At 42.8% G+C, this 27,849-nt stretch overlaps 1 protein-coding gene across 1 annotated transcript in view; it reads right to left on the reverse strand.

The window, feature by feature from the left end:
- DNAH9 (dynein, axonemal, heavy chain 9) overlaps window positions 1-27,849 on the reverse strand; it is a 371,284-nt gene that overhangs the window by 140,654 nt on the left and 202,781 nt on the right. The window contains exons 42-45 of the mRNA XM_011965684.1: window positions 25,973-26,134; window positions 22,404-22,600; window positions 12,412-12,574; window positions 10,063-10,186 (exon numbers count right to left, since the gene is read on the reverse strand). Coding sequence (XP_011821074.1) covers window positions 10,063-10,186; window positions 12,412-12,574; window positions 22,404-22,600; window positions 25,973-26,134 — 646 coding nt within the window. The remainder of the gene's footprint in view (window positions 1-10,062; window positions 10,187-12,411; window positions 12,575-22,403; window positions 22,601-25,972; window positions 26,135-27,849) is intronic.

The raw sequence follows: 27,849 nt of genomic DNA on the forward strand, positions 1-27,849 counted from the left end.
AAATATGTATATGGCAACTATTATCAGAGGTAAAAAAAAAACAAAAAAAAAAAAAAAAAAAAAAAAAAAAAAAAAGAAGAAGAAGAGAAGCAGTAAGAGCCAATAAACGCTTGAAATGATGCTCAGTGTCACCAGTGAAAAGGGAAAGGAAAATAATAGGATTTAATTTCACGCTTACTGGCAAAAATTAATATGTCAGCTAAGCCAAATATTGATGAGGCTAGACAGAAACAGGTGTTCATGCACTACTGGCCAGAGACAAGTGTATGACTACTATGGAGAACAATTTGGCACTTTTTGGTAAAGTTGAAATGTACACATCAGACAAACTAGTAATCTAGGTATTGGACACCTTTTGGAAAGAAACCCTTGCAGATGCACAATAAAATTTTCTATTTTGCATCATTATTCATAATTACACAAGTGTTTGTTTTATTGTGTTTAGAATGTCCAAATTATTTTGTAAGGAAATAGGAAATACAAAAAAACACAACGGGAAAATGTGAAAACCGTAAATTTTATTCTTTTGAGAATTTTGTCTAGGGAAGGTTCTAGGATTGTTTGGCTGTCACTTCAAGTCAAAGAAAATTAATTTAAAAACGTTCAGGATGAAGATAATGGGCTATGTTTGAAAGTGGAGAAGAGGGAGAGTCAGAAATTGAAAGAAAAGATGGAATAGAGAAAAATTCTGAATTAGGAACTAGGGGTGGGCTCCTAGCTCAGACAAAAAGTTGGCCTTGGAAAGGAGGAATGGTAATACTGGAGGAAAAGAGAAAACTGCAAAATAATAATAATAATAATGGAGACAGACTGTGAGGTATAAAGTAGCTGTGAGGTCCAAACTAAATGACATCAGTTTTCTCAATGAAAAAGATGAGATTGAGGGAGGTAAGAACGAAGGAAATACTATAGCTAAAAAGTTGCAAACACTGGATATGATGTCAAGGTGAATGTGGTTCACTCCAGGAAAGCAATGGGTATCAGAAAAGCAAAATGTTCCTATTTCTAGAACAAGTCTTTAGGTAGCTGTTGAAGTTATCTGGGACTGGAATCATATACAAGTTCTTCTTTAATGCGGTCTATTTTTCACCAACGTGATGCTTTTGTAAAAATTTTTTTTAAAGCTGTTCACACATGCTTTTTCCTTCTTCTGTAACTGACAGAAATGTTAGCATCACAGGAGTGTTAGCGATGAAAGAAGTCATTGGGACCATGTTACATCCCACTTTCTTTTTTCTTTTTTTTTAAATTTCTTATTTTATTTTATTTTTTTAAAATATTTTTAGTAGAGACGGGGTTTCACCGTGTTAGCCGGGATGGTCTCGATCTCTTGACCTCGTGATCCGCCCGTCTCGGCCTCCCAAAGTGCTGGGATTACAGGCGTGAGCCACCGCGCCCGGCCGTCTTTTTTTTTTAAGACAGACTCTTGCTCTGTCACCAGGCTGGAGTGCAGTGGTGTGATCTTGGCTCACTGCAACCTCCGCCTCCCAGGTTCAAGCAATTCTGCCTCAGCCTCCCAAGTAGCTGGAGTCCCAGCTACTACAGGTGCACGCCACCATGCCCAGCTAACTTTTGTATTTTTAGTAGAGATGGGGTTTCGCCATGTTGGCCAGGATGGTCTTGATCTCCTGACCTTGTGATCTGCCTGCCTCGGCCTCCCAAAGTGCTGGGATTATAGGCGTGAGCCACCGTTCCCTGCCCATCCCACTTTCTTACGGACTTTGGTGAGGTGCTCAAAGTAAGTGGTCTGGCAGATGATCAGTAATAATCAGAGTGTGAGTAATTGTGATTGTATCAGTCATTGAAGCTGCTGCACTTTCTTGAACGACTGTATCTGGAGGCAACTCACGCCAACTTTCCAACAAATTATGGCCTTCATGGTTTGACAGCACTAAACCAATTAGGAGTCTACTAAGAGTTTCACACTAATTAGCTTTAATCATTTAAAAGGTCGAAATAAAAAAATGAATTACCATGAAAGTGATCATTTACTGTTTTCCCTTAATTGTACCAACTTATTTAATTTCTATTCTTTGAGATAGTTAATGGCATGCATATAAAATTCCCATACTATAATTTGTCAAAATCAAGATCTTACTAATAGAATGACTCATTTCAGCCTCTTCTGATAAAAATAGGAGTGAAAGAAAACCAGTAAAAAAAAAATAAAATGATATTTAGCATGTGTTGAAAGTTTAAATAATAATATTTAATGGAATGTGGAAATTATGTGAAGTTCAATTTTTACTGTTCATAAATAAGCTTTAATTGACCATAGCCAGGGTCATTAGGTATTATCTGTCTCACGCACGTCCGTGTGAAGAGCCCACCAAACAGGCTTTGTGTGAGCAACAAGGCTGTTTATTTCACCTGGGTAGAGGCGGGCTGAGTCCGAAAAGAGAGTCAGCAAAGGGTGACGGGATTATCATTAGTTCTTATAGGTTTTGGGATAGGCGGTGGAATTAAGAGCAACGTTTTAGGGGCAGGGGGTAGATCTCTCAAAGTACATTCTCAAGGGTGGGGAGAATTACAAAGAATCTTCTTAAGGGTGGGGGAGATTATAAAAAACCTTCTTAAGGGTGGGAGAGATTGCAAAGTACATTGATCTTTGTAAGGGTGGGGCAGAAACACATCACAATGGTGGATTGTCATCATTTAAGACTATTTTCACTTCTTTGGTGGATCTTCAGTTGCTTCGGGCCATCTGGATGTATACATGCAGGTCACAGGGGATATGATGGCTTAGCTTGGGCTCAGAGGCCTGACATTATCTATGGCTGTTTTTGCCCTACAAAGACAGAGCTGAGCACTTGTGACAGACTGTGTGATCTGCAAAGCCTAAAACATTTACTTCCTGACACTTTATAGAAGAAATTTGCTGACCCTGGTTTATGAATACTCTTAATTCCAAGATGTTGAAAGCACCTGGGCCACTTAGAGACATTTTCCATGCCATATGATGGTGGTATTTGTCACAAGATCCCTAGAACCTTTAAGAAGAAGACCATCAGATGGAATATCTGGGGAAAAACATCTCTGAACTGGGAACAAAAATTTGCATTTTCACATTTGTTCCTATAATGCCTCTTGACAATATTCTCATCACTTGTTTTGTGATGTAGGTAGTCATGCTGAAAGCAGGAAACTGAACTGCCAGAGGGGATTCTGTGATGTGAACAGGGGCAGAGGCTATTTAAATGTTTGAGAAGTTTCCTCCTGAGACCTAAAGTTGGGAAACGCTATTACTAACTCCAAGTAGTTTCAGGCTTCATGCAGTACTTGGAATTAGAAATAGTACTGAAATATTCTAATATTTTGGAAGCCAGACTAATCACCATCTTCTGTATGTTAGTACAGAACTCCTTAAAGATCCCAGCTGCTTTTCGGGAAAGAGATCCTGATCATTTAACATGGATTAGTTAGTTGGCAATAAAAAGGGTGAAGCTAAGGGTTAGATTCCCCACTTCACACTGGTGTAAGGACTTCGACCCTATCTAGACATGATAGTTTAAAAAAACATTTCCCTATTCTTAAAGGAGAAAAAGCAAGGGAGTGTGGAGGCTATTTCAGTACCCTGTCCCTCTCTCTTCACTGCTGGAAAACTTTCCAAAGCAACTGTCCAATCGTAATATTTAACATATGAGATGGCACATCATTCTCATGCTGTTACTGGCTTTACTTAAAGAAGTACCTCCTGAATGTCAATTATGGGCCGGGAGATGTATTAAGAACTGACAATACAAATGATGAAAAACCGGACTCTGCACAGAGTAATAGCTGTCAGGCCTCTGAGCCCAAGCTAAGCCATCATATCCTCAGTGACCTGCACGTATACTTCCAGATGGCCTGAAGCAACTGAAGATCCACAGAAGTGAAAATAGCCTAAACTGATGACAATCCACCATTGTGATTTGTTTCTGCTCCACCCTAACTGATCAATGTACTTTGTAATCTCCCCCACCCTTAAGAAGGTGCTTTGTAATTCTCCCCACCCTTGAGAACGTACTTTGTGAGATCCACCCCCTGCCCCCAAAACTCCACCACCTATTCCGAAACCTATAAGAACTAATGATAATCCCACCACCCTTTGCTGACTCCTTTTTCGGACTCAGCCCACCTGCACCCAGGTGAAATAAACAGCCATGTTGCTCACACAAAGCCTGTTTGGTGGTCTCTTCCCATGGATACATGAAACAATAGTTACATCGGTGTTATTTTATTTCCTAAACTGGGAAGTAGGTGTTTAATCCTTCTTCTTCTTTTTTTTTTTGTATTTCTGGATTGTGATCAACAACAAACAATAATCTCTGCCTTTCATAAATTTGCAATCTCGTTTCAATGCAGTGGTGGTACGTGCAGCTATTGAGTGCTGTAGAAACATGGGGAAACTCGTTCCTAAGACTGACAGTGGATCTGTCTCTAGATTTTCCAGAGAGGGAACACTCAAGGTAGGTATTCTACTGTGGGTGGAAGTTAATCCAGACAAAGAAGGACTTGAGGTTCAAAAGGAACGACCTAAGTAATTAACGATGTCAGGAAGTAGCACAACGTGTTACCTTAAGGAATCAGGAATCACTAGATCACAACGTGGGAAGTGAGACTAGTAAGGAAGGAAGAAAACCAGACAAAGGAGCTTGGAATTCATTCTGCAACCAGTTGGGAACTAATAAAAAAAAATTATAGTGGTTTTTTCTTTTTTTTTTTTTCTTTGTTTTGAGATATGGTCTTGCTCTGTCACCCGGGCTAGAGTTCAATGGCACAGTCACAACTCACTGCAGCCTCGACCTCCTGGGCACAAGTGATCTTCCCACCTTAGCCTCCCGAGTTGCTGGGACCTGAGGTGCTCTCCATCAAGCCCCGATACTCTTTGTACTTTTCATGGAGATAGGGTTTTGCCGCGTTGCCCAGGCTGGCCTTGAACTCTGGGGCTCAAGTGATCCACACGTCTTGGCCTCCCAAAGTGCTGGGATTACACGTGTAAACCACTGCTCCTGGCCAGGAATTATAGTTGAGACAGACCCTTTTGAAAGCAGTGAGGAGAATGGATTGGAGTGGGGATAGCATGGGAAGTAGAGAGATAAGTTAAGGATTGTTGGCATTTGTCAAGGCAAAAGAAAGCAAAACCAGTGGTAGTGAGGATAGAGAAGATACGGATTCAGAAATAGATAAGGGGAAAATTGGTGGCAATAGTTTTTCTCTTGGATATAGGTGGTAAGGAAGAGGTTAGCAATGTAGGGAATCCACAGAACCAAAGTCTTTTGAGTAACTTGTATAGGACTTCGGTTCCACAAGAAAAAAAAAAACAGTTTATTACCACAAAAGGAAAAGAAAAGTCTGATTGCTCACGCTTCTTTTTGCATTGCTCTTTGGGAATTTCTGTTTTGCAGCTGGAGAACCAAACCGGTCCTGGTTTAAAGTTCCACTGTCTGTAGTTTGAGGGCACATGGGGTGAGCAGATCTAATGAGTCCACTAAGTATGTCTTAGAGGATCAGTGCATGCTTGATGGTTGCTCTTTTGCCCCAACTTTATTGTTGTTGTTTTTTTTTCTTTCTAGGGAAACTGGGCCACCATTCAATTTATTTAACAGCATAGATGGCTCCTCAGGAAGTCCAGTTCCAGATGCCACCAGAGGAGAACAATCCAATGCCAAGTCTGTTATAAACATTTCTGGGCTCTGCATTCTCATAGGATGTGTGTTGAACATTACATATCAACCCTGGCTCTAATCTTAAAGAACCTGGAACATGAGGTGGATCTTTTTATGTTCTAGATCCTAAGAGGAGATTTGGCCCACAGATATATAAAAAGAACAGTTTGGTTTAGAGATAAAGAAGAATATGACTTTAGAAGAGAGGGACCCCATTGGTTATAAACTCTTCTACGAGATTGCACAGAGGCTACATGTTATCCATCTTCGAGCACAGTACCTAGTGACTGAGCGTGCACTCTTAGTAAATGATTATTGAATATATGAATACACAGAAAGTCATCTAGCCTGGGACAGGAAAATGAATTATAATTTTGAATAAAACAATTCAGCCTTTTGGAAAGCAAAAGGAAAATCCTAACATAACATAGGATTCCAAAGTAAAATAAAATATAAAATCTGTCATAGCTAGGGGCGGAAGAAACATCACACTTGGAGCTGACTAGGTTTTCTTAGCTGGCTAGTGCTAACTGGCAGGGGCCAGAGTAAAATGGGCCTTCTGGAAGGCTGGAAAGCTGGAGGAAGAGGTGTTTTCCTGGAAAGCCATGGGATAATTCTGATTTTTTTTCCTCTAAAGTTAGAGTGGGGTCTTGCTGATGCTGAGTTTGAGTCAAGGTTGAAGAGAACAAGTTTTGTAAGAATTCCTTAAAGGCCTGGGTTTGATGATCAGTGCACCTTCCTCAGGAATTAGTATAACAGGTCAATAAGAACATAGCAAGTAATGAACCTTTCAGATCCAGCAAGGACTCACATTTCAGGCACAGTGTCACCAGCAGTTGCATGACCCCTATCAAGGATCCCAGCAGCCAAGGGAAGTGACTCAAATATGTGTTTCATCTGCTCTTACCCTGGGAAGCCACTCTACTTCTTATACAGTTATATATCTTTTGCTAATTAAACCAGGAACCTAATTTAATATTTTTGCTTTGTGTGTAAGATTTCTTCATGTCCATCTGTAACTCATCTGAGATACAACTGGCATAAAGATGGGTTCTGAAATGCTATAGTTGGTGTCAGAAGTGGGATTCATAAGCCAAATTACTATCATGGTTTGATTTTAGAAACGGTGCCAGGAAAACAAGAAATGAAATGGTGAGATAAAGAAGTGTGAGAGGAAACTCAGCCCAGGGCACGAGATCATTGGTTTTCTGAGGGAGATGTTTTTGGGAGAGAATTGCATTCACTATACCTTTATATCCAACCTTGTAGGACTTGTACATAGCTACAGAGGGATGAGTTAATTGCAAGGTAGTCTAAGTTATGGTTTCCTAGTCCCTACTGTGTTATCCAAGGGTGGAGTCATTGCATAACCCCACAAAATTGAAAAAGTTGGGAGATAATGAGGTTCTGAGTCACCCCCGCAGCTTTGGCAAAACTGGCAAACGGTTACTTTCTGGCCAGAAATTACTTATTTGATAGGGAATGTTAGAACCAAGATATACTCTAATTCTCCCTGTTGAAAAGGTTAAGAAAAAAAGGGGGTGGGTTAGAAGACAAAAGTGTTCATCTTAACTGTATCGCCACTTGAATATGTATACACAAATCTTACCTTTTTTTTTTTTTCTTAAAGAATATATAGAAGCCTTAAAATGGGGCCTAAAATTCCATGACTTTGGAGCTGGCTGATTGCATTTTTACTGAGAGGGCTTTAGAAATTCATTTGCACTTGAAAAAAAGTTGTCTTCTAAATGAAAAATTATCAATACTCAATTGAGGAATAAAATTTCAATTGGTGAAAATGTAACAACTTTGTGTCTCAGATATTATTTTAGGAAAAGGTGACCTGGCTGGATTATAGCCAATTGAAATACAATGGTGTGAGGCTGGCAACACGCCCAACATCTCTAAAGCTGTATTCTCTCAGGCTGATTTAGAAATTAGGCTTCAGGGTAGCTTCGGGGTAGGAGGAAGGGTTGGATCCCTCTCTCATTATTTAGTAGAATAATAAAAGACGAGGCTATGTTGTAGATTAAATACTATTGTAGAAGGTGATGAGATGTTAGAGATTGCATTTAAGAAAGGAAAAAATGGTGGCATTGGAGGAGAAAAGGTGTAAGAGTTGGTAGGCAAACTCTCTGATATAAAGGTAACTTGAACAGGGCAGGGAGGGAAGGAAATGAGGGTGGCATTAGTGCAATGCTAGCAGCCAGCACAGTAAGGAAACCTGGGACACCCATCTCACCTGAAAGAAGCCAAAGGTTGCTCACAATGCCTGCTAGTACATGCTCTGGACTAGGGACCAGTGGCTCTTCATGAAAATGACAGCAAGATGGCATGGGGTGCAATGCCACAAAATATGAAGCAGACAATGATTCCAAAGCCAGGAACTTCCTGGAGGTTGTCAGGAACTATCCTAAAATATATTACTTACAATATATAGTAGACTATATACTACTATATCTATATATACTAGATAGACTACGGAGAAAGGTACTTGTGACTGTGGTCCTTGGACTTTATAAACTAAAGAGTATTTAATCAGAGCCAGGGAAGGGAGTGTGGAGAGAGAGACAGGCTGTTAAGATGCTGGAAGTCTGAAGGCAGAAATTTTGTTCAGGAACATTTGTACACTGACTGTTTTCTCAATTGAGATGAAGAGGTGGTTTTTGTAGATGCTGCATTTGTTTTAACAGCCAGGAAAACATATTCTTTCTTTAATATAAACACAAACATATTTATATAAATGCATAACTTATGCATTACATTGTCTCATATTCTTGGATGTATATATAATTTTTTGGTTTTTTTTTGAGACAGAATCTCGCTCAGTCACCCAGACTAGAGTGCAGTGGCCCAATCTCAACTCACTGCAACCTCCACCTCCCCGGTTCAAGCAATTCTCCTGCCTCAGCATCCCAAGTAGCTAGGATTACAGGCCTTTTGCAGTCTCAGTCCTGCACTTGGATCTGAAGAACATTGGAGATATTGCCTCTGAGCAGGACAGAGCATATCTGTAACAGTGTCCAGGAACAATATACCTTTGAGGGAAGATGCTTATTGCCAGATTAGTGGGATTTCTCCAAATATGAAAGACTTCGTTCTAGGTAGAGACAAGATAGGAAATATGAAAAGCAATGATGGGTAAGACAGATAAACCAGGTCATACCCACTCTGGGATGATGGACAGCTGAGGTTGGAGTGATGAGATTGAAAGGAGGAATAGCCAGACGCATGTTGGATCAACAGCAGGGATGTGACCAACAGGTTCCACTACCAGTTATCTGTGTCCTCTGTATCTCTGGTTGGGGGCATGAGAGTTTGTAAAGTAATTATGGTAGACCTGTCACTGCCCTGGATAAGCGAGAAGGGGAGACAGACCCAATTTACATAGAGGGAGTAGGTCAGAGGATGGTATCCACCATACTGATCTCTTCTCCCTGCCTCTTCATCTCTTATTTTTAAAATCTTTCTCTTTTTTCTTTATTTTAATTGAGATGGAGTCTCACTCTGTTGCCCAGGCTGGAGTGCAGTGGCATAATCTCAGCTCACTGCAACCTTCCCCTTCCGGGTTCAAGCAATTCTCCTGCCTCAGCCTCCCAAGTAGCTGGGACTACAGGTGCCCACCACCATGCACAGCTAATTTTTGTATTTTTAGTAGAGACAGGGTTTCGCCATGTTGGCCAGGATGGTCTCAATCTCTTGACCTGTCCACCTTGGCCTCTCAAAGTGCTGGGATTACAGGCGTGAGTTTTCTCTGTAGGGGATTGTTGGCGTAAGTACTGAATTCCTAATTAAAGAAGGACAACAAAATAGCAAGCATTGACATTTCCACTGAAGTCCTGTCTTGCACAGACAGCGTCACAGGGCACTTCACACCCCCTGTCAAGTTTTTTGGGGACCAAGGAAAACTATGTGGAGCTTCCACTTTGCTCGAATGAGATTGTAAATCACTAGTTAGTTACATTGGTAACCTCATCTTGCCCTACCATGTAAGTTTTATGTGTGCATGCTCTCTTCTTGTGTATCTTCCTCCCAAAACCTGAGCTTCCTCAAGTACTACACACATTCTAGTTTCTCTTTGATTTGGATACCGAGAGGGAACAGCACCTTCTCTCTGCACTCAGCACGTCACCAAGCTCTTCACCCTCTCTTCTTGCCATAATCAGATCTAGTCCCACTAAGAGAGCCCCATGATTACTGCCTGTTTTGCAATGAAATAAGAATGAAAGAGACAGGACAGCAGGCCCAGCATCAAGGCTGAGAAGGGACTCGATGAACCAGTCCTTGGCTGTATCAGTTTTCTTCCTCATTCCTATGACCTTGCTCTTCCGACCCTGGACCAAATCTTCACCTTTGTATAACTCTGATTCCAGGGGGAATTTATCAGTGACACCAAGTGCAAGGAATCTCTTACCAGATGCCAGAAGATCATTGATGAGCACAAGGAACCTCTCATCAGCCACTTGGGCATCAGTCATGAGGAACACTGTGTTGAGATTCTTCACTCCGGCTTTCAGACACAGGCTGGCCAGGTCCATCTGTAGAAACAGTCAATATCAGAAATCTCTGAAAAGAAGGCCTCCTTGAAAGAGAACTTCTACCCATTCTTTAGAAATAGAACCATTTTCTTCTCTGCTTGAATGGGAATTAAAGCAAGGTGACAACGGGAAACTGAGGGAGTGCTATCTTGCACTGGTGGGCAGGAAACTATGCCTCATTTGCAGGCTTCGGTGCCAATAAAGGTGGGCAAGAGAAACTACATATTGATGGCCTCTAATTCATACAACTGTGGTAGCTCCTGTACCTCTCTTAGGTTGATTTAGAAATTAGGCTTTAAGGTAAAGCTTCTGGAGCTCCTGCTCTGTGCAAAGAGGTTACAGCTTTCCAAAGCCCACAGGTGATCCTCTATTTATCTCTCTTACTTACATCCTCATACAAGTGAACGACCTGCTCCTGAAGGCAAGCCATTGCTCTTGGTCTTGACTGAGAGTGATGTACTTGGGGCTACCAGCATGGGGGATGAATATATCTTATGCTAGCAGGATCTTGTGTTCTTTTTTTTTTTTTTTTTTGAGATGGATTCTCGCTCTGTCACCCAGGCTGGAGTTCAGTGGTGTGATCTCGGCTCATTGCAACCTCTGCCTCCCAGGTTCAGGGTATTCTCCTGCCTCAGCCTCCAAGTAGCTGGTTCTACAGGTGCGTGCCACCATGCCCGGCTAACTTTTCATATTTTTGTTGTAGAGACGGGGTTTCACTATGTTAACCAGGATGGTCTCGATCTCTTGACCTTGTGATCCACTCCCCTCAGCCTCCCAAAGTGCTGGGAGTACAGGCATGAGCCACCATGCCCGGCCTCTTGTGTTCTTATGACTAGCTCCAGCAAAACACTTTTGTTGAAAAAAATACACTGGGGCAACACATGCACACAAGCACACACACACACACACACACACAAATGCAATCACCTGTAGGAAATTATATCCATTGAAAACTGCAGATGGATGACATTTTGGGCTAGGATGCCAAGTTCTGAACTTATCCAGCTTGATCAATCTCAGTTCCTTTGCTGTATCACCCTCCGCAGGCTCAGCCATCAGTTCCTGATGTTGCCTTTCTTTCTCTCACACTACTCACAGCTATTTCTAACAACTCCACACATTTCTTTACCACAGAGCTACCTTAGTGTCCAAATAGCTCCCCTTTAAAGATACTGATTTTCGTTTTAAGTCAATGGTTCTCACCTCATGCTCTAAGTGATCTAAGACAGTGTTCCTCAGTCCTAATGGGAATCATCTTGGGGATGCTTTGAAAAATCATGATGCCCAAGGCCATTCCCCAGACTAGTTAAACCAGAATATTGGCGGGTGGGACACAGGCATCCGTATTCTTTCTAGATGCCCAGCGATTCCCATATAGAGCAAAAGTTGAGACCCACAGTCTCAGCTCATTCTGTAAATGCGTAATTCCTATCACACTATCATGTCTCTTTTGGAAACACTAAAGAAAGACCTAATGTGAACGTGATGTATGACCTTAGATTCAGCCAGTCGTCGAGAGGCTGAGCTGTGGTTTTAGGGCAGAAGTGAGCACCTCCCTCTTCTGTCACTGGCTGAGAGATTATGAGGACAAGTGGGTGAGACTGGCTCAGTGCTGGCTGGAGTTCTTCCAGGAATAGCAAGAGCAGCCTCCTGATAGAAGTTACACCGTGACTTCCTACCAAGACTGTTGTGGCCATGGATACAAGGAAGGGGACTGGACACAATGACCTTTGAATGTTGTATATAGTGTCTTTCTCTACTTTCCAGAGCACTCATCGTGCCTCCAAGTGCTGGCTGTCTGAAACCAGGATATGTCACTGAAGGTCCCAGAGGCCAGTGGTTACTGACCCGTCTTTTAAAAATCTGAATTTCTTAGGGAACTCAAGCAGACCTTCAGAATTCCATCTATCTGCTCCCACTGTAGGTTAGCTGTGTGCTGAATTTGGTTTAGATGTGCTTCTGATTTGAGCACGAGTGGAGGCCCCACAGACGTAACTAGGACACCTGAGGTCTCCCAAAGGCAGACTTTGGAAAGGCCACTGTTCTCAGGCTGAGTCTAATGAGAAAAGTCATTCACGTCAGCAGCCCAGAATCTAAGACAGAAATGGACAGATATTGAAGGGGAGGCTCCAGACAGGGGAACTGGAGAACGAGTGAAGGATGACAGAGCTGTGGCTGGTTGGAGGGAAGCTGAGCCTCCTCCCTGCAGCCGCCTGATCTTTTACCTTGAAGTCCTGGATCTGGTAGCCTTTCCGCAGTGTGATCTGGAAGACATCCATGGAGCTGATGAAAGCTGCCAGCCTTGTCAGGCTCTGCTTGCCACTCCCACCTACACCAACCAGCAGAGCATTTCCCCGCGGGGACTCCAAGATGCGATTGATATGGCAGCTAAAGAGAAGGAAGCAGGCACATGTTGCTTTGATCAGACTTTCTGCAGTCAGAAGCATGTATAAAGGCTTGAGTGGGAGCAGGGGCCTTCCTTGGAGGCATGTCACAGGCTGAGCTGTGGGAAATGTTAATGAGATTGTCCCCAAACCTGGCCTCACCTTCTTGCCTGAGTCGACGGAAGCTGCCATTGCTTTGCCTTAAGCCACAGCCTCTAGTGAACCAGGGACAGCTTGGCGGAGCCCATGGAAGGGAGCAGGATTGCAGGGGCATGAGTGATGTGATTGGGAGGGGACTCAGGGTTGCTCCTGCTCTTCTCCCCCACCATACCTGACCCTGCCACACCTCCCACTTCAATTCTTTTGGGCAAGAAGAGGGGACGGAAAAAGCGAAACAGTGGAAAACATACAATTTAAAAAATTCAGGAAAGGCTGGAGGACAAAGCAGGAGCAGAAGTTGGTTCCTCTTAGGAAAGAAGAGAAGCCAAACCAAAGTCAGCAGGAGAGGAACAGGGAGCTCGGACAGAGCTCATCTGTCTCTCTCCTTCAATCCTTCCTGGGCGTCGATGCCCTTGTAATGAAGGTTTGTGGGTTCTTATTATCAACAGGTAAGACACATGCATCCCTGGCTTCTGGATTCCTCCTTTCATAGCCTTACTGCTCACCGCTCTCAGTGCCCATGTTCCTCTCTCCTTGCCGCCTTCCTTGCAATGGAAGACTATTCCAGGCCTCATCCCCTTCAGAAGAAACCACTGTTCCTGCCCTCCAGCCCTTCCTCAAAGGCCACCCTTCAACAGCCTCTCCTCCAGGATCCACTTCCAATTGTTTGTCTAACCCCTCTCAGCAGTATGCATATACCTTACGCAAGGTGCTACACCCTTTATAAAAATAACCCTGATTTCCTCTTCTTTTCTCATCTTAGAAACAATGGCTCTGCATTGTACAAAATGCGTAAAATACAGAAGAAAATCCACAATTCTACTATTTAGCAATAAATACTACTGACGTAAATTATAGGTCCTTCTAGACTTTTTTCTAGTGTCTGTCTGCATTTTTATAAATACATATGTTTGTATATACATTGATTATACCTGAAAAGTCAATACATTTCTGTTATGTGTATTTTAAAAATTGAGTTCATCTTGTATACTGAACATAGTGTTTTGAAAACTTTTTTTTTCATTTAGCAATGTACTGTGATTGTTTCCCTAAACCATTAAAAATTCAGCTAAACCAGACTTTTGATGGTGGAATGGTATCGTGTAGAATACCAACATTGTGTTGGTAATAAAGATAGAATAAATTGCCTGTCTGTAACAGCCTGCTGTTGGATATGTATGTTGCTTCCAACATTTGCCAGTTATAAGCAATGCTGTATATATTTTTTAAGTTTATATTTCTAATTATATCCTCAGGATAAGTTCTAGAAGTAAAACTGTCGAGCCAGTAAGACACTCTTTAGAGATTGCTACACAGAATGACGGCACCAATATGTACTTTTCCTGGGTAGAACTGACCAAAAGGTGGATCTGCTATATTGGAGGATTTGAATATACTGGATATGTTAGTTGTATTAGAATGTGTTAAGTCAGTGAATGCAGGGCTACGTAACACAGTGATCAGCTGCTTTAGAGAAATGGATATGGAAGAAGAGACAGCAGGTATTAGTGATTTGGGGACCAAAAGAGTGTGAGAACAGGAAGTTGGGCCGGGAGCGGTGGCTCATGTCTGTAATCCCAGCACTTTGGGAGGCCGAGGTGGGAGGATCACCTGAGGTCAGGTGTTCAAGACCAGCCTGGCCAACATGGTGAAACCTCGTCTGGAGAGGGTTCAAGATTTCAGTCTGGATGCCTAAAACATTTGTAGCAATAAAAAGTTCTCTGGGGGCCAGGTGCGGTGGTTCATGCCTGTAATCCCAACACTTTGGGAAGCCAAGGTGGGTGGATCACCTGAGGTCAGGAGTTCGAGACCAGCCTGGCCAACATGGTGAAACCCTGTGTCTACCAAAAATACAAAAATTAGCAGATGCGGTGGTGTGTGCTTGTAATCCCACCTACTAGGGAAGCTGAGGCAGGAGTATCTCTTGATCGAGGGAGGCGGAGGTTACAGGTTGCAGTGAGCCAAGATTGCTCCACTGCACTCCAGCCTGGGTGAGAGAGACTCTATCTCAAAAAAACAAAAACAAAAACAAAAACCAAACTCAGGTAAAGTTTGGCCGAATAGAGTAAGGGATACGTTTGAGATTGAATTGCAGGGGCTACAATCCTGTGCTCCTGTCTGTGTTAATGATGTTATAACTAGAAATGCCATATTCAAATTAAGTACTGGTGGAGCAACATAAGACCTAGCTAGCTCCAGTTTGGAAGAAACTCTGGGTATGGGTTTTGGTGGGCGGGGTTCGACACATGAACAACATGTGAGTGTATATAAAGTTACAGAGCTTGCGTTGAGCCTCTGTGGTTTGAAGTTTCCTATTTCTGCAAATTTCTTGCATGTACTGATGACTTGCTCACAATGAACATAAATAAGCTAAATGTTTGTGGGTACTCATTGCCCCATGTCTCCTGTGGGGTGCGCTTGCTGCTCTGAAATCTCGCTAGCAGTGTGTGGGAGTCTGGCCCCCAACCCTTGTTGCCACTGCATCTTACATTTAATTTTAATTTTTATTTTTTTTGAAGCAGAGCCTTGCTTTCTCGCCCAAGCTGTAGTGTAATGGTGCGATCTCAGTTCGCTGCAACCTCTGCCTCCCAGGTTCAAGCAATTCTCCTGCTTCAGCCTCCCGAGTAGCAGCGGAGATTACAGTTACCTGCCACCATGCCTGGCCCCCAAAGAACTTTTTATTGCTACAAATGTTTCAGACATCCAGACTGAAATATTGAACCCTCTCCAGATGGGGTTTCACCATGTTGGCCGGGCTAGTCTCCAACTCCTGACCTCAGGTAATCCATCCGCCTCGGCCTCGCAAAGTGCTGGGATTACAGGTGTGAGCACCGTGCCCAGCCTTACCTCTAATTTTTAATCTTTGCCAATTTAATGGTGGAAAAATTACTGTTTTTATTTTTATTTATTTGGTTTCTAGGGAATTGAACATTTTTAAATGTTTATGAAGCATTTTAGTATTTTTGTTTTGTAAACTTTCTGTTCACGCCTATTGCCTGCTTTTCAGTTGAAGTGTTTCTCTCAATTTGTGAAACCCCTTTATGTATGTTTTCAGTTACCCTCCAGTTTCTCACTTTTATCTTCTGTTTTTTTTAAGGTGTTTCAGATATATAAATATTTTTAGGTTTTACAGTTGGACGTAGTTAACTACTAAATTTTATGTAGTTAAAATGTTTTGACTTAAATATTCAGGAGTTATTTATTGACCTACATTCAGTAATTTTATGATTTTACTTTTCCACTTTAATTATTTTACTGTGATACTTACACTCTGTCTTATAACAGACAGATTTATACTTCTCTTGCTTTCCTATGAAACCGTAATTTCTAGATGTCTGAAGAGTGCATATACTCATTTTGTATTCTCTGCAGTGATAGCACCTTGAAGGTATCTAATACATTTTTGTTAAATTTAAACAGAAAAACCCACGCCTTATACTAGCTCCACATTTGGGGTGATGCACACAATGATTCATTATGCTGGGTGCAACGGGTTATCTGCTTTGTGTCAGAATGAGATGGTGCCTGATGACGGGAGAAACCATGGTGCTAAGACACCCAGGCCCTCTCTCCTGATTCAGGAAAGCTGGGGCAGGAAAGGATTAGTGGAGGAAAGAGAGAGGCAGGCATGGAGGAGGAGTCGGAGGAGTTGGAGTCCAGCTGGGTTCTCTGGGTCACCCAACCCCCCAGCCCTATTCTGAAGGCCTGAACTCAGCTTAGTGTGGCCCATGCCATTCAATATCTCAACGGGAAATGCATCGTTAGTGATGAAGTTTCCAGAGAAGTGTGGTTAAGTCTGCAACCGTCAGCACTGGACTCCAGCTGGCGATTCATTACCAACCTCTGATGAGGGCAAAGAACTCTGCATTTAAATTACAAAATTTAAAAAGAAGATCAATATTCTAAAGGGCTCCTGGGCCAGAAAACCAAGGCAGTCTAAGTTAAGTCCATTACTGAATTTCTGAGAGATTAAAAACAAAAGCTGAAGATGCACCACCGCACAGCTGGAGGAAGCTGATTTATTGGACTAGACACGCATGTGCATGTGCGCAAGCACACACACGCGCACACACACGCACACACACACCCCCTAGAGAATGGGTAAGATTCTCAGGGCACAAAAGAAGTACATCTGAGGGTTTGTCGTTGTTGTTGTTGTTAATGATTGCTAAGTGATTCTAAGAGAAGAAAATATATGTGGGAGTGAAAAAACAGACAGAAAAAGATGAATGGAGATTATGCCAAAAGCGGGGGAAAAGATCTGGTTTAAAGCTTGAAGAAAAAGCAGAACAAGAATCTGCTGAAGTGGTGACGAAAGTCAGTAGAAAAGTGGTACTACTAAGGAAGTAAGGCAATAGCACAAAGAAAAAACACTTTAATATGTACTGACTGCAAAGCACTTCGCATAGATAGCAACAACCCTACGATGCAGGCATTCTTAATAGCCTAATTCCCTAGCTGTGGATATTTAGGCTTCGGGGTTAAGCATCCTTCCCAAAGCATCCCAACCAATTTGTGGCAGAACAAGGATTTGAACTTTGGTTTGGTTTTATCTCCGGAACCTGTGTCTATAACCACTACACAGTGCTCCGTTACTGAGTTCAGCTCAAAGCTGCAGAAAGGGAGAGCAGCAAAGCTGGGGAAGGGTGTAGGGGGCTCTAACAAAAAAGATGATGAAAGCTTGAGTGGTAAAAACAAACAGCTGGATGGAGTTATTATAAAAATCCGTTCTCAACTTGGCTCCCTGGACCTGTGAGTTGCCGGGAAGGCACACACAGCCTCCTTCCTCCTCTGCTCTGTCCTACTCCCAATTTTTTTTTTTTGTCTGTGTGTTTTCTTGAGACAGAGTTTCACTCTTGTTGCTCAGGCTGGGGTGCAGTGGTACAATCTTGGCTCACTGCAACTTCCACCTCCCAGGTTCAAGTGATTCTCCTGCTTCAGCCTCCTGAGTAGCTGGGATTACAGGTGCCTGCCACCACGCCTGGCTAAGTGTTTTGGTATTTTGAGTAGAGATGGGATTTCACCATGTTGGCCAGGCTGTTCTCCAACTGCTGACCTCAGGTGATCCATCCACCTTGGCCTCCCAAAGAGCTGGGATTACAGGTGTGAGCCACCATGCCCAGCCTACTCCACTTTGGGTCTCAGAAGGTGGGAGCTTCCTGGAGTGCTGTGTGTGCAGTGGTGCGAGGTCATGGAGTCTTCCCACACTCTTAGGTTATCTGTGTTTCTCCCTGTACTGCCTGGTATCCTTTTTCTGATCTAAGAAGGGGAATCCTTCTGCTTTTTTGGTTGGTAGAGGCAGCAACGAGAGGTCCATGAGCCCCAGGGAAGGGAGGGAAGGGCAGAGTGAGGATAAAGTGACGGGTAGTTGATGTCTTTAAACAAACGTATGGGAAATTATACATCTAAATACACTTTATTCTTCAGAGTTGTCCCCCTCCAGGCAGTTCATTTTCCCAGTTATTTTGCCATTGCTAAATGAGGCTCAGGCTTCTCTTTAGATATTAACTTCAGACTTTGTTTATAAGCCTATGGAAGAAAGCCAGTGTTTGTAGTCAGTACTTGTTATTTTTTTTTTTTTCTAAAAACAGTATTAGTTTGATCACCCATGTTGGAAGCCACATTGATGGAATCACTTACAATTCTTTCAAATTAAATTCGCCCTTAAAGGACAGAGACTTGCCTCAATTCCAAGACTATGACAGACATGACAGACATACTGATGGCTCTTAAGGAGAAAAATAAATACTCACTGGAGCTTCACAGGGTTGAACTTTTTTGTGTGGTTGTTTTTGAGATGGAGTTTTGCTCTTGTTGCCAGGCTGGAGTGCAATGACACAATCTTGGCTCACTGCAACCTCCGCCTCCTGGGTTCAAGTGATTCCCTTGCCTCAGCTTCCTGAGTAGCTGAGATTACAGGTGCACACCACCACCACATCCAGCTAATTTGTATTTTTAAGTAGAGATGGGGTTTCACCATATTGGTCAGGCTGGCCTCAAACTCCTGACCTCAGGTGATCCGCCCGCCTCGGCCTCCCAAAGTACTGGGATTACAGGCATGAGCCACTGTGCCTGGCAGGTTGAACTTTTAATCCCTCATTTCCTGAACCCCACCATGCACTAGGCATTGTCTAAGGTACTAAGGTTTCAGCAGTGAGCAAGACACTCTGTGTGCTCATGGAGTTCACATCAGATTAGGGGGATACAAGAAAATATTTGAAGAAGCTTCATAGGATGATAGTAGAGAGCACAGACTCTAGAGCCAGATCGCACTATTGCAAGTTTTACCTATTTATGAAGAGTGTGACTTTAGGCAACTTCTCTCCTCTCAGTCTCAGTTTCCTCATTGATAATATAGAGACAGTAACAAAACTTTACTTCTTCAGGGTTTTTGTGAAAACTAAATGTAATGATACATGCAACGCACTATGCACCAGGCACATAGAGAGTTCTACGTCGAGTTACAAGTCGTATTAAATGCTACCCTCTCAGGGAGGCTTTCCTGATGACCCTATTTATAATTAGGATCACCCTCAGTCCTCTCTACTCCCCTTCCCTCTGTGTTTTCCTCTGCATGATTTATTCTCATATAACATGCTAAGCAGTTTTACTGAGCGCCTGCTAGGTTCCACACACTGTCCTAGGGGTTAGGATCCTGGCACTCATCCTAAGATTGTCTAATCAATAAATACATGTTGGATGAGCGGATGATGTAAAAAGAGAGGTTAATCATTGACCAGTGTCACAGGGGCATCATGTAATATAGGCGAGGATTTAGCAGTGACAACTGACTTCAGCAAGACGTGGGTCATCTCACTACAGAGGTGACGATGACAAGCATTGCTTTGTTCAAGGGCTAAGAAGTGGGCAGAGAAGGAAATCAGAAGTGCGAAAGTAAGACAAAGATGGGCAACGTTTTGGATGAGCATCATTGCGATCAGGAGCAGAGAAATGGGGGTAGTAGACGGAAAGGAATGTAAGAGGCAAGGAATAGTTTATTATTATTTGATAAGTGATAACATAGCATGTTTGTATGCTGATGCATATAATCCAGAAATTAATGATGGGGTAAGACAAAAGAGGGGAGAGAGAAAATAGGAGAGGGAGAAGGAGACAGAGAGAGAGAGAGAGGAGATAATTACAGCGAGAGGTGAAGTCACCGAGAAGGTGAGAGGAGATGGGATCCAGGGCACAGGTGGAGGGACTAGACTTAGGTAGGGACAGGGGTGTTCATGAATCGAAGTTGTAGGGAAGGCAGGACTTGTGGGAGGGATGCAGGGATACACATAGGCTGTTAGATTTGATGACGGGAAGATGTGAGATTCTCTTCTGGTCACTTTCATTATCCCAGTGAAGAAACAGAGGTGCTCATTAACTGGGAATAAGGCACTGGGAGTTTGAAAAGAGAAGGAAAATGTGTAATGCAGTTATCATGGAATGGTGAAAGGAGCAACATGCCTAGGGTAGAGGAGGGCAATTTCTAGCAATGTTGAGGCCTGTTTGATATTTATGGCTGCAGATCTGGAGCAAAAACAATCAACATGGTGGGAGATTTTTCTTCAACAGTTGTCTAGCTGCTTAGGGGCAGGGTGAAATGAGAAGATAGTTGGGGCTGGGCACAGTGGCTCACACCTGTAATCCCAGAACTTTGGGAGGCTGAGGTGGGTGGATCACCTGAGGTCAGGAGTTCGAAACCAGCCTGACCAATGTGGTGAAACCCTGTCTCTACTAAAAATACAAAAATTAGCCGGGTGTGGTGGTGGGCGCCTGTAATCCCAGCTACTTCAGAGGCGGAGGCAGGAGAACTGCTTGAACCCAGGAGGCGGAGGCTGCAGTGAGCTGAGATTGCACCACTGCACTTCAGCCTGGGTGACAGAGTGAGACTCCCTCTTAAAAAAACAAAAAAAAGATAGTGAGGTTTAGCCTGAGTGAGATTTTGTGGATACAATGACAAGAAAGTTAGGGGAGCTGGCACTGGGATGATGGGGTCTATGGTGGTTAAAAAGGAAAGTAAGGAGAATCTCTTGAATCCAGGAGGCAGAGTTTGCAATGAGCTGAGATCACGCCACTGCACTCCAGCCTGGGAGACACAGAGAGACTCTGTCTCAAAAAACAATTAAATTAAATTGAATTAAATTAAGTTAAATTAAATTTTTAAAAAGGGAAAGTAAAGACTTGGTAGGGGGAGAGACAACGGAGTCTGGGGAAGTAGTTGGTCCAATGAATGAAGTCGTGATGAAATTGAATGAAAGACTAGAGCAGATGAGTGGGAGGGTGGCAGGTACAGGTCAGAAAGTGGGATGTTTGAAATTGGGATTTTGAGGTGGGTTCCTATGATAGGAACATGAGAGTGAGGGCTGAGGTGGGCTAGAAGAAAAGACCATGGGAGCCAAGCAGGCCAAGGAACAGAAAGAACTATTAGCTAGATGCCAGGAGTGAGACATGGGTGAGGAGGAAGGGCGGGCAGGGACTAAGGCCATTAGCCGATGATGGGGAGTAATTGGCTGTCAGCAGATAACAGTGACAAGGAGAAAGAATGAGTATGAAATGCAGGTGACCTGTGCTCAGAAGAACTGGGGTTTGTGAAGAATAAGAGAAGAAAGGACTTAAATGTGCCATTGGGTTGGGGGACTGGGGGTAAGGAGGTTACTTACTCCTCTCTAGGTCCTGGGGCACATAGAATGGGGAAGAAAAAACAGCTTTCCTCCACTCAGGGGTCAGTCAGGTATCAGTTAGAATTTGGCAGTAAAGGGAAAGTTCAGAGGAGTTGAAATGAAGTGGATGTTGCTGCTAAGACCGTGAGTGCCCTGGGGGAAGGTGGAAGGATTTTGGAGGGCAGTGAGCGCTGGTAATAGGTCTCAGATTGGGAAATGTAAGAAGCAGGGTCGGGATGGTGTTGGTGTGAGGCTAGACAGTCTTGGAGGCTTGGTTATTACTTTCAGTGATTCACTAGATGGCAAAAACATCACAGGACATTTATTTTTGAAATATGTATGCACTTGAACACAAACCCTATCTCTTTTTTTTTTTTTGAGATGGAGTTTAGCCTCTGTCGCCCATGCTGGAGTGCAGTGACGCGATCTTGGCTCACTGCAACCTGGGCCTCCCGGGTTCCAGCAATTCTCTTGCCTCAGCCTCCCGAGTAGCTGGGACTACAGGCGCCTGCCACCACGCCCAGCTAATTTTTTTGTATTTTTAGTAGAGACGGGGTTTCACCGTGTTAGCCAGGGTGGTCTCGATCTCCTGACCTCATGATCCACCCACCTCCACCTCCCAAAGTGCTGGGATTACAGGCGTGAGCCATCCCGCCCGGCCTATCTCATTTTTTTAAATGACCCTTGGACTAACAGCCAGGTGGCGATGGAGTTCCTGAGCTGTTCTGGGTCTCATTTTATGACCTCAAGTCTGTCCTCGGTGTCACTGTGATCATGCCCAGGATAGCAAATGGCGGACCTGGAAAGGAACCCATTCCTGCCTGAGCTCGGCACTGTGCTGCCCCCTAGGGCTGGCGGCAGGAGCTGCAGCTGCTCTGCCAGCAGCTATCTTGACCTTTAAGGCAGAAGCAGGAGCTCCTTTCCTGGTTTTACAGAAGTGACCTCAAATAGCCGAATGAAACCCCCTGTCACTGGGAAGAGGAAGCAACTGAGGAAAAGGAAGATGAGAAGCACACTTACACATGGCGCATGGCATCCTCAAAGAGAACTAGGTCCATCACTGTGTTGACTTCATTGTGGTTCTCCAGGGCCTCCACCAGAGTCTGGGTCAAAAGTTCCCAAGACTGTACAGGCATGTATTTGGGCTCCCCAATACCATTTGCAAAGTGACAATACAGGTTCGGGCTTTGGGTCTGCTCCACAGGGTCTTCAATATCCTGGTGATGAGACACAGGAATAAGGGCCCTCATTATTGACTCCTAGGGCTTGGTTCCACAGAGCAGAGACACCTGATTTGCTCTGCACATTCCCTGGAAATTAAGCATCAGTGCTACTTCCAACATGTCCTTCTCTTGAGAAGTCCTTTTAAGTGGATGTTTGACATCCATCTACCAGCTCCATGAAGCCTCAGGTCATGTTTGTTATTCCTTATGGCCTGAGGATGGGAAGTGGGAGGTGGGATGGAGCCTCCTCACAAGCACAGTAAGAGAGTGCCTCTGTGAGAAGAAGAGTAGATAGGGATGGATGGGTGGCTTTCTCTAAGTGGGGGCTCGTTTGCCAGTATCGAATGAAGAGGATCGTGGCCCAGTCGCCTCACTTTCTGCATGTACATTCCAACAGATCTAGGTCCTCAATCCACGGCAAAGCCATCCAACATCTTTTCCTGTGAGATTACACAAGTATGTTGCCAGCCCTGACTTCATAGGTTCGGTCCAGGGACTTGGTTTCTGAAGAATGCGCTACTAGCCACCCTCAGGTGACTGGTGCATTTATGGTAATCTTAACGCATTTATGGTAGAACTCCTTACTTACAACACTTTCGGGCTGTGTGTCAAATCTCACCCATAGGAGAAATGTTACCATATTGAATAAATATGGGCTGGTTATAGTATAGTATAACTCAATTAATTTGAAGGATAAGGAGTATATGTCTCTTCACCAGTGTATCCTCTAAATACTGAAGAGAAAACCAATTTTTTAACTTTCATGTTAGTGGAGACAAAAAGTAACTACTTGCCTGTCAAAACCCAAATACCTGAGATTTCAGATAGGAGAAAAGGTTATCGAGGAGAAAAGTCCGAGAAAGAATAGGTTTTCTAAGACACAAATAGGAAGTTATGCCAGCATGAGCAGTTGTCCCCACCTGTCGTTTTTTCCTCCTAAAGTTCACACTGGAAGACCTACCTGGGAAAGAGGTAACCAGTATGTTATTTATCAGCAGGCACACATCCCAGGGCATAAGTCACTGTAGGGTTAGCCATGTAAACCTATGGGACAAGATTCACCAAACCTAATATAGGGCAAGTGAGGAAGACAGTAACATCTATAGAGAAACCAGGGCTGCTGCCTGAGTGTAAGAAGAAAGGACTGGAAAGAGTTAAAAATAAACAAGTTATTAGATTTTGAAGGTGGTTTCAAAAACTGTAGAAAACTTTTAAACTATTCTGGCTTTGCCAACCAGTAACAAAAATGCTCAGACATTTGGATAAGATGTAAATGCAGTGCAGGAGGGCTATTCTTGCTATTAGGAAAACACATGAGGATGGAGGAAATAATGTGGAAAGGCATTTACCCTGTTTGAGAATGGGCTAACGTCCTGGGAATCCGTTCTTATAGCAGTCAATTGACACCAACCATCTAGTGGAGGAGGAACTAAAGTACAGTTTTGGAAAGCCTGGTTTACAAAGACTCTTTAATGAACAAAACAAGTCTTCGATTTTATGATCAGAGCCATGCTGTGTAGAAGGCAGAGAGAAAATCAACCAACTCAGCGAATCAAAGATTCCTTAATAGTGATGCCAAATCACACAGGGCCATGAATCAGAGAAGCTTAAGCTTTGAATAGTGGAAACAGAATTGTATCGCTTCGTTGGTGGAAATCTGGCAACTCTTCCTTGATACCAATACCAAGATTTGGTGTGACCAAGGGTGCTTCAGGCTGGCATTTCAGATGTTGTTGGGGAAGGATAATGGCAATAATCATATATCTGGGTCTGTGATCAAAAGGCAGTGCTCTTAGTACACAGACTCACACGTGGAAACTCTATTTGAAAGTTCAAGTGTTATGACTCTGAAGTGCTAGCTCAGATCAACTTATAAAGACAATGAAGACTAATCTGCAAGGCCAGCAATGAGTACCTGAATTGGGTAACTCTACGATGCTCAGAGAAAGGCATCTAACATGAGGGTCTCAAACATCAGGCTCCAATAACAATGCTGAGAGAAGTGAGAGAATTTAGGACGGCTGGCTTAGTCAAAAGCAGACTAAAATAAGTGACTTAAAATGTTGTCTAAACATTCAAAAGGCTGTCACATAGGTTGGGATGGACTGTAAATACCTTCAGAGGTAGAGTCAAGATGTTATCAGGAAAAAAATACGGAGCTAAACCAAACAAGGTGAGTATAAGGACAACGTAGCATACCTAAATATAAAATTTGAATATTTCTAATTTCCAGAGGGGACAGACAAGCAGTATGCGTGGAAAAGATGGGGTTTTGGTTAATAGAAGGTTCAGTGTTCATTGTGGGGTAATTTCAACACTAAGAAATACAATACGATCTCAGGCTGTGCTACTATATCAGTGCCTCCCAAGGCATAATCTATGGGCCATTCATTATGTAAATTATTAGTAAGTTTAATGAGAGGAAAGAGTTTTAGGGTCCAATACATTTGCAGAATGATATGTAAATTAGAGTTATTCAAGATTTCAGGACTTTAATGTCTTAAATCCACCATGAATTTCTAAGAGAGTCATATACAATACAGCATTTTCTCAACTTATTTCATGACAGACACTTTCTCAAGAAGTATCTTGTAGTAAAACTGTTTAGCAGGACATATTTTGGGAAACACAGTAACAAAACTATGGTCTTTAAGAAAAGGGGGAACGATGATCTTGCTTTTGGTCAGACCCCAGCTGGGTTGTGCGACGAAAAGTCAGGCACCACAATTTCAGAGGGGAGGACTGGTGAGAGAGCAATCAGGAGGATGTCAGAGTTCTTTAGGTGTGAAACCAATCCATGTCAGAAATGGTTAAAAGCATTCAGGCTATTTGGCCTGGAGAAAAGAAGACTCAGGGAGAGTGAGATAAATGGCATTAAAATATTTGAGGGTTTGTCATGTAGACCTGAGTAGTGGACAGAGAAATAATTTTTAGATTATTATTAGACCAAATGTTCAGTCTCTAAAATTATTTCAAATGTTCCAAGTTCCAAAATTGCTCAAAATTTCCAGTTATTAGCGGCCCCAAAATGGCAGCCTTGGGAACAATGGGATCATGCATTTTCAAGGATGCTAGAGCATCACTGGGGTAACAAATCTGAGAAATGCTACGAGGGGACTAAGTACCACGTAGGGACTTGGGTCAGATGATCTCTATGGACTTCTCAACACAGAGATTCTGGGATTAATTTGCATCTATTCTTGCCTCAGCACTTTTTACCTGGGCAAAATCATGACAGAATTTCCTTCCTCACCTAGACTCTGGCCTTTCTCCATTAAACAGCTAGATTTTATCATTTGGGTGATCATCTGTATAATTATCTTTTTTTTTTTTCAAATACAAAAAAATCCATAGGGCAATACTCACATCAAAAGTTTTCTTGAGCACTTCTCTCTGGATTTTATCAAAAAGATCAAAGTCCTTTTCTTCTACCATCTTATCCCGATAAACTCGATTTGATTCATGCAGATAGAGCCTTATGAGATCCCGTGTGGATTTCACACATTCCACTGAGGAGAAGAGAATGCCCTTCAAGGGAACAGACACACAAAAAATAACATTAGTAACCATCCAGAGGTACAATAGCTAGGAAGACTTTCTGGAGCATTTTATCTAACCTGGGATGATGCCTAGGGCTTGTCTTGCTAAACAGTAGATCATTCTAGTGGCGGGAATACTTGCAAAGCTGAAAGGGAGCTTGTAAAGAAAGACCCAAGGGTTGCAGTTAGACAGACCTGACTTCAAATACTTGCACAACCACTATGTGACTTGTGACTGTGGGCAACCACTAGGCAACTGTGTGACTTCGGGCAAGGCATGTGACATCTCTGAGTCTTAGTTTTCTCACTTTTCAAAGTAGAATAAAAATACTGACTTTCTAAAGTGGTCTAAATAATTCAAATTAATATGCCTAAGGAAACAAGTATTGCTCATTTTACATACTCAATACATTGGAATTATTCTTTTGTGCTCATCATAAAAATAACAACTGCAACAGCTATAATTTATTGAAGCAAGTTATGTGGATTAGATGCTATTGAAGCCAGCATTGGACTAGATGCTTTGCCAGATGAAGCTCTTTTAATACTCATGATGATCCCCTGAGATAATTATTACTAAATCCATTTTGTATAATGTGAAGATTGGAATTCAGAAAGAAAACATGCCCCATTTCATAGAGTAAGTTGCCTTCCTTCAAACCACAAATTTTTGAAACCAGGTCTTCCTGACTATAATGCCTGGAATTCTAGCCACTACATTTTGAATCAACCACAATGAGGGAAAAAGTGGTTTCTCTGCTATATTTCAATTCCACAAGTGCCATTTTGAAAACTGATTCAGATAACAATTGACTATGTAAAATCAGAACTATAACAAAGGGCTAGAATGGATATAGCTAACCTTGGCAGGTCAGCAATCTATTTATTTATCTCTCTAGTCAGTTCCCCTTCCTATGTGCTACAGGATTGGTTTCAAATATTTATTATTCTTTTCAAATTTCTCTGTCATCTTTTTCTGTTACTATTAGCCAAAGTCCTAACCTTCTTTTCTTTTACTGAAAAGTGGAGACCCAATGTTAGAGCCCCTCAATAACCTCAACAAATTCTCTAAGTTCAAGCTCATCTATGTCTGTGCCTGTTCTCATTGCTTACTTTCTTGTCTTAGAGGGAAAGGGATCATTTAATGGGTCTTTACTTAAATTCAGAGAATAATGTGCAGATCCATTAGCATAGAATATAGGTCTGGTGACAATGTTACTACAATCTGCTTCCTCATGATCGCTTTTTTTTTTTTTTTTTTTTTTGAGATGGAGTTTCACTCTTGTTGCCCAGGCTGGAGTACAATGGCTCAATCTCGGCTCACCGCAACCTCCGCTTCCCGGGTTCAAGCAATTCTCCTGCCTCAGCCTCCTGAGTAGCTGGGATTGCAGGCATGTGCCAACATGCCCAACTAATTTTGTATTTTTAGAAGAGACGGGGTTTCTCCGTGTTGGTCAGTCTGGTCTCGAACTTCTGACCTCAGGTGATCCACCTGCCTCGGCCCCCCAAAGTGCTGGGATTACAGGCATGAGCCACTGTGTTCGGCCCCTCATGACCACTCTTATCACTACTTCCCAAAAAACCTAGATTCCAGTTTCAGAAAATTCCCATTATATTCTGATCCTGTACCCTTTTCTGTGCCTTCATGCCTTTTGTTTTGCTTGCCATGCTCATATTTCAAGATCTAGCTCAATTGAAGCCTCT

Source organism: Mandrillus leucophaeus, unplaced genomic scaffold (assembly GCF_000951045.1).
Source record: "Mandrillus leucophaeus isolate KB7577 unplaced genomic scaffold, Mleu.le_1.0 Scaffold732, whole genome shotgun sequence".
NCBI lineage: Eukaryota > Metazoa > Chordata > Mammalia > Primates > Cercopithecidae > Mandrillus > Mandrillus leucophaeus.